The 7,795-nt window shown below is 39.0% G+C and overlaps 1 protein-coding gene across 9 annotated transcripts in view; it reads left to right on the forward strand.

The window, feature by feature from the left end:
- SFXN1 (sideroflexin 1) overlaps nucleotides 1–5,191 on the forward strand; it is a 50,945-nt gene extending 45,754 nt beyond the window's left edge. For 8 of the 9 annotated variants that reach the window (XM_017864090.1, XM_017864091.1, XM_017864092.1 and 5 more), the window contains 2 exons: nucleotides 162–209; nucleotides 4,375–5,102. In XM_017864090.1, the coding sequence (XP_017719579.1) occupies nucleotides 162–209; nucleotides 4,375–4,471 (145 nt within the window). In that variant the 3' untranslated portion in view covers nucleotides 4,472–5,102. Of the gene's footprint in view, nucleotides 1–161; nucleotides 210–4,374 lie in introns of all 9 variants that reach the window. The other variant, XM_017864088.1, reaches the window with a different exon arrangement.
- The last annotated feature ends 2,604 nt before the right edge of the window (nucleotides 5,192–7,795 follow it).

A 7,795-nucleotide genomic window follows, 5' to 3' on the forward strand; every position in this document is an offset into this window, starting at 1 on the left:
GGCAATCCTCGGTAATAAAACTTACACAAACAGGACTGATTTTTGTTAGACAACACAGAACATAATGCTCTGAAGAAAGAAGGGATTGTTGTAAAATAGAAAATAATCTGAAAAGTTAACCATTTAAAATGGTCTGACCTTTTTTTGTATTTTTTTTTAAGTTTGGTGTTTGCTACACCCCTGTGTTGTGCCCTGTTTCCTCAGAAAAGGTATGTATTTGTTATTCTTCAGAATAATCATGAGTTTTAATCCTAAAAACCAATGGAAGACGCAGGTGCCATTATTCCATTTCATTGGCAGGGAAGTTGAGACTCAAAAGACACTGAAGCCAGGGTCTCTAAAAGGAAGGGATGGAGGCAGAAATCAAACCCACATCTGTCTAATTTCAGATGTACCCAGTTCTTTTCTACCCCCTTCCATTAAATTTGAAAATGCTTTATTCTTTTATAAGAATCAGATTAACTCTGGTGCAAATTTGCTTTTATGAAAATTTAAAATATGGTCCAATCCATTGGCAAATGCATCTGTAATACAGATATGATAGGATGTAAGTTCCGCCCCCAGGGACAGCAATTATATGCACTTAGCTTAGGTGGTTGGTATATTTGCTTCCCTTCTTCCCACTTAGTTTTTTGCCTTAAAAGCTTTCTTGTGCATGCCTTTCATCACAAGCTGCCCTTGAATCCTGCCTTTGATGTGAGAACAGGACTAACTGGCATTAAATCGGCATTTTCGGCATCAGGTCTCCAGCCTGCACTTGACCTGACACCAGCACGCAAAGCGGCGGCATTTTGTTGTCTGTTGTTTTCTGTAAGTGTTATCAGACTCCTTGCCGTGGTAATACCCTTTCCTTCGTGGGCCAGTCGGTCCCGAACATACGGTCTTTAATCCCCTAGCCTTGCGGAGTCAGTTTTGGATGAAGTGCCTTGTTCTAGAACTAATGCGGTCACATCCCTCTACGTGATGGAGAACTCCACCTTGTATCTGCTCTCCCACTCTGTCTCCGACCCCGCTGTTTCATAGACATTTAAACCTCATGGACAGGAGCCCTTCATCACCTTGGGCCTGCTGAGGAGCCGCCCCGTGAAGAGGGCAGGACCTTCAAAACTTGCTCTGGGAGCCTGCTTCAGATGAATTTCCTCATCTCTACAGTGGGATAATGATACCTGTTTAACTGCACAAACCCCAGAGTCTTGGGGCTCAACCTGAGAATGTCCATGTCTGTAGTATGTGGGTTTATGAACACTGGTGTTCAGCAGCTGGCCTTGATTTAGCAATTTAGACTTCGAGCATGTAAAATGCCGAGGGGCGTGCCTGATACCAAGGAAACGCCTAAGAAATGTAGCTGTAATTATTTTCAGGTTGAAAAGATTTTAGATTTGAAAACCCATAGAGTTTGGCCTTGATTTTTTTTGAGTGCTGTGAGAAAAAAAAATGTATAGTCTAACATTTATTTTTTAAGATTCGTTTAAACTCTAGGTGTAGAAATGAAAAGCTTTCTGTAACTACTGGTGTCCTCAGGTCAAGGCCCTCAGAAAGTGTGTGGTTTTACATTTGTGAAACCAATGGTCTTTTGTTTTACTGTGTTTTAAAATAACTTCTTACTCTGTTTTGTTGTTTATACATTGTTTGTATGTTTGGCTTCTTTAGGTCTCTGGCTCCTCAGTTTCATAGAGTAGGATTAATAATATTCCTTGGCTCGTAACACAGTATCCTCATTGATCCAAGCATCACCCTGTTTTCCTTATTTTTATTTTATTTATACTAGTAATATAATGAACATCCACAAATTCAGGGCCCAATGAGGCAGGAGAATCACTTGAACCCAGGAGGTGGAGGCTGTGGTGAGCCAAGATCATGCCGCTGCATTCCAGCCTGGGCAACAGTGCGAGATTCCATCTCAAATATATATATATATATATATCTCCAATAAGTTACATCTTATAGACTCCTCCCAACCTGTGTCCCTGCCTCCCCTGCAGATTTAACCACTATGCTGAATTTCATGCTCTTGCATTTTATATTTGTGTGTGTATCTTTAGTTTGTCTTCTTAGGAACTTGTTAGACAAGGGTGTCACACTATCATAAGATATATAGTCTTCTAGTACTTGTTCTTTTTATTCAGTATCAGAACTAAGATTCATCTACATTATTGTGTGTACCTGTAATCCATTCGTTGCTGTTGTTGTATCATAGTGCATTGTATGAATGCACCACAGTTGCCCATCTCCCATGTGAACAAGTGATAATGAAAACATTCTTTATTAACATTTTTGAGAAGCAGCAAATGTGTTGCTTTGAGAGATATTTATAGCTTTAAATGTTTATATTTTGAATAATAGATAAAAATCAATGCACTAAATGTCCAACTTAACTTTAAAAAAAGCACAAAAGAATAAACATCAGAAAAGAAGGAAGGAAGGAGATTAAGATCAGAAATAAATAACAGAAAGAGTAGAGGATCAACAAAGTGAAAACTTGGTTCTTTGAAAATAGAAACAAAATAGACAATTGTCTGGTGAGATTAATCAAAACAAAAAGAGAGAGAAAAGCACAAATAATATAAATGAAAAAGAGGCATAACTGTAGATTCAGCAGTGATTAAAATAATATCAACATTATACCAATAGATTTGAAAACAGGCAAAATAGACAAATTTCTGGAAAACATATTAGCAAAGCTGAAAAATTAGAAAGTCAGAATAAGCAAGATAATCATTAAGGAAGCTGAAGCAGCATTTAATCTTCCTCCTACAAAGAAAACACAAGAAACAGGTAGTTTTACAGGTAAGTTTTTCCAGCTGTCAAGAAACAGATTATTCCAATTTTAAACAAACTCTCCTGGAAGATAAAAAAGAGAATACTCCCCATCATCCACCAAGGTTTGAATAACTTTAATTCCAAGATCAGACTTGGGCCTTTAACATACATTCGTAGTAATTACAGATACTTAGAGATCAATGGCAAAACAGAAGGACCAAGAGGCGGCATAGCAGGGCTTTGGGATCAAGAAAGATCTGCCGTCAACATCTCAGTTGCACCTCAGGTTTCCTTACCTGTACAATTATGATAATACTGGACTTCTAGAGTTTTCATAAGGATTAAAATGCATAATGTCTGGCCCAGCAAAAGTCATAGCCATTATCATTACCATCATCAACGTCATCACTGAGTAAAATTACTCAAAGACCCACTACATAACAATAGCCATCGTGGGATTTTTTTTACTACCTTTTTTCTATATTTGTAATTTTTAAAATTTGTTTTGCATATTTGAAATATAAACTCGTATCCTGACTTTTTTTTTTAACCTTACAGTCTATCACATGTCAACTATATTAAATGCCAATTTTTTTTTATTGTTTTTTAGAGATAGGGTCTCATTCTCTTGCCCAGGTTGGCGTACAGTGGCACAGTCTGTAGCTTACTACAGCCTTGAACTTCTGGGCTCAAGCAATCCTCCTATCTCAGCATCCTGAGTAGCTGGGGCCACAGGCATACACCAACACACCTGTCTTATTTTTTATTTTTATAGATACAAAAATTTGGGTCTCACTAGGTTACCCAGGCTGGTCTCAAACTCCTGGCCTCAAGACATCCTCCTGCTTCAGCCTCCCAAAGCTCTGAGATTACAGGTGTGAGCCACTGCGCCCAGCCTCAAAATTTTTTTTAAACTAATTACAGATCAAAATATTAGCAGTTTTTCTGGTAGATACTCTGGACAATTTTTTTTATACTTTAACGAGTATGCGTTTCTCTCAAAGAATAAGCTTTAATATATATATACCCATAATACCTTCAAATACATTCTTAAGCACTTAAAGACTAACAGTAGTTATCTCTCAGTGGGATTATAAATGTTTTGGGGGTTTTTTGTACATTTTAGTATTTTCTGAAATTTTTTCAATAAGCATGTATTATATACAGTAAACAAAAGCACATTAATGTAGGCAAATTATTAATGTTATACATTTCACTGACTGCATATATCTTTTTTTATCAATGGTGAACATTGCAAATGATTGATACTGTTTTTCTTAGGAAGTGGCATTGCCACAAATGGTTTTTCCAGCACCAGCAGGGTCTGAGAGTGTCATCACCATACACTCTTGCCAGCAATAAGAGATTTCACCTTTTAATAATATGAGAGGGAAAAGTTGGGTGTTGGGTTCTTAAGATGCATTTCTTCCATTATGAGTGACAATTTTCTGAAAGGAACATGATCTCGTTTGCTAGCCGCATGAAGCATTTCTCCAACAAGACCCACTGTACCAGTCCTGGGATCTCCACACCTGTGCCTTCTCCACGCTCTTTCTAGGTCCTGATTCTCACCTCTGCCTGTGTAATAACCCTGTCATTTCTCCCTTATCCCAGTTCCATGTCCGTGACAAGCTTGGAGGCCGAGTTGCAAGCTAAGATCCAAGAGAGCCATCCTGAATTGCGACGCGTGTACTTTAATAAGGGATTGTAAAGCAAGGAGGAAACCTCTGCAGCTCATTCTGCCACTGCAAAGCTGGTGTAGCCATGCTGGTGAGAAAAATCCTGTTCAACCTGGGTTCTCCCAGTTACAGAAACCTTTTAAAGATCCACATTCGCCTTTTAGAATAAAGCTGCTACTTTAACAGAGCATCTGGCATGGGTCAAGTGCCTGATACTCCCTTACATTGAATCATGTTATGATTTATAGAAATACTCTTCCTTTAGCTTTTATAGTCATTGTTTTTCAAAGACAGTATATCAGCCCTCACCCAGGGTTTTAAAAAAGTACTAATAGACATAGAATAGGTGCTCAGTGTATAGTCAGTAAATGTTCTATTGATTATCAATCAATGAAAAGAAAATCTATTTAAAATATTGAACTTTCATCTCACTCCCATTCCAAATCAAGGAGATCTCAGCAGTGAACTGGGAAAATACAAAAGCTCTGGGCTAATCTATGAAAACTTACCCCGAAATATTAAGGGCAGTTTGCTTCTAGTGTGGGGACTGTGCTGGCCCAATGAAGGTGACCAAGTTTTTGGATTTGGAGTGTGGAAGCTCCTTCACACCCCTTCCAAAAGTCAGTCACGGACCACTGCAACATGCCTTCCCTGCTGGATCATTCTGTACATTCAGATTGTGGGTGGATTGCCTTGGTTGACTTTTAATTTATTGTTTTATGTTCTTATAAAGATGTTAATCTTACCTTGCAGTTATTGACTTTATATTCAATTATTTACATCAAATAATGGAATTACTGAAATGTACAAATGTCGAATTTTGGAAGTATATTCAATACCAATGCTGTGTGAGTGGGCTGAATCTAGTTCATTGGTTTTTTTTTTGGTAAGAAGTGAGACTACAGTTCCAGCTACCTACATGTCTTTTCTTGTCATCCTTATAGATCTCTTTGGCTTTCAGAAAGATACAGTGATAATGTGTATGAATCAGTCACAGTGAATTTTACTTGAATATTGTATGTTGCATTCCACTTCATTTGAAGATAATGAAATGTACCACTGTTTACATTATCTGTAGTGATTTCACAGATAATATATTTAATATAACAGATTATGTTTCAAGTCTGTAGATGTCCAGTGTCATAGACAGTCGGCCCTCTGTATCCATGAGCTCTACATCTGTGAATTCAATCAAGTTTGGATGGGAAATATTTTTTAAAAAGGTACAAAATATACATAACAATGAAAAATAATACAAATTTAAAAACCAATACAGTATAACAACTATTTACATAGTGCTTACATTGTATTAGGTGTTATAAGCAATCTAGAGATGATTTATCAAGTATACAGGAGGATGTGCCTAGGTTATATGCAAATACTGCACCATTTTGTATCAGGAACTTGAGCATCCGTGGATATCGGCATTAGAGGGCGGTCCTGGAACCAACTACCCACGGATACTGAGGGGCGATGTTTCATGAAGTGTAGATCATTGTATTCAGAGATTGTAAGTGAAAAAATATATAGAAACTATTTAGTTTTGGCAGATTTTTTTTCTGACAATGTGACCAGACTGAATTTCCTCATAAAGAAAAAATGGTGTGCCTTGTGTCTGTGTTTCTCTTTTCTCTGAAAGGATTAATAGATCTGAAGCTTTGGGCCACTCGGAGCCTTCCTTGATGCTGCCAGAATCTTCTCATTTAGATTTTTTGTCTTAAACCATTGGAAGCAAAACGGCTTTCCCTTGACACTCTGGTCTTGGACAGGTTCTGTTGTCCTCGACGCGTCTCTTTAAAAAGTGGTAAAAGCCTGAAATTCAGGGCAGATCTCCATAAGGTGCTGAAGGGACTCTTTTCGTAAGAAGCTAAGGCACTGCGACCTGCCCCAGGTGTCCTGCTCCTCTCAGGAGTCCTCCCGGCACCAGGTAATCTGTAGCTCCGTGTCAGAGTGTTAACCTCCAGTGAAGAGCTCATGACTGGTTAGAAGACTGACAAACTAACCAAAATTTTACACACTCCAGTTATGTGTGTTAAAAGTTATAAAAGGAATGGCCAGGCGCGGTGGCTCACCCCTGTAATCCCAGCACTTTGGGAGGCCAAGGCGGATGGATCACCTGAAGCCAGGAGTTTGAGACCAGCCTGGCCAACATGGAGGAACCCTGTCTCTAAAAATACAAAAAATTAGCCAGGCGTGGTGGCGCACACCTGTAATCCCAGCGACTCGGGAGGCTGAGGTAGGAGAATCGCTTGAACCCGGGAGGCAGAGGTTGCGGTGAACCGAGATCGCACCATTGCATTCCAACCTGGGCGACAGAGCAAAACTCCATCTCAAAAAAAAAAAAGATTATAAAAGGGATGATGAACATGGAGCTGCGTCTTTTTAAACGTTGTTTTTTGATGCTTCAGACTCTTAATGCTTTTATATAAAGCTATCAACTGTGTATGTTAATCACGGTTTATAACAAGGAACAAATAAACCAAGATTGGCAATCCTTGCCGATCTTTTAGAAATACCCTTTCTGGAGAAAAAAATCCACATGAAGTGCAATAAGCTTGTAAAGCTAAGTAGTTATTAATATTTCTATTAACATGATATAAAGGATTATGATTGTAAGTGTTTACTGACTGGCAGTTTCTATTTCAGTATTAGCACAGTGTCTTGCCAGTGTTGGAGGCCATGTATTATTTCAGTTCAACTGGATGAAATGTTAAATAAACTCAGAATGAAAATAAATTCTCTCTTTTATTTGTACATAAAGGATAAAGCAGTTTGTATGTTACAATTGATGGTGCTTTCCATTCAAACTTAATATCTGCAGTACCATCAGCAACTCCTAATGAAAAGATATCTTTATATTTTGCCTTGTGACAAGGAAACGGTATTTCGGTATGTTTGAGCTACCGTGCTCTTCCAGGCTTTTGAACTCAGTATACATAAGACGGACACCCACGGCCACGCGGGGAGCCCCCCACAACCGCCCCACCGCACAGTGTGATCCAGGAGATGATTAATGATGGGCATGGGGATGCTGCATTTAAACTCTGATGGCCAACACCACTGCACATGACGGTGATGTAAATGCGCTTTTATATTATTGATCTGATTCTAACCTGGAACTGCATTTACTGACAAAGTCTAAATTAACCTAAGATTGGGGAGTGCCTTAATAAAAGACTTGATACGGGCCGGGCGCAGTGGCTCAGGCCTGTAATCCCAGCACTTTGGGAGGCCGAGGCAGGCAGATCACAAGGTCAGGAGATCGAGACCATGGTGAAATCCCGTCTCTACTAAAAATGCAAAAAATTAGCCCGGTGCTGTGGTGGGCGCCTGTCCTGTAGTCCCAGCTACTTGGG

The sequence above is a fragment of the Rhinopithecus bieti genome, unplaced genomic scaffold, assembly GCF_001698545.2.
Source record: "Rhinopithecus bieti isolate Rb0 unplaced genomic scaffold, ASM169854v2 scaffold_74563, whole genome shotgun sequence".
Lineage (NCBI taxonomy): Eukaryota > Metazoa > Chordata > Mammalia > Primates > Cercopithecidae > Rhinopithecus > Rhinopithecus bieti.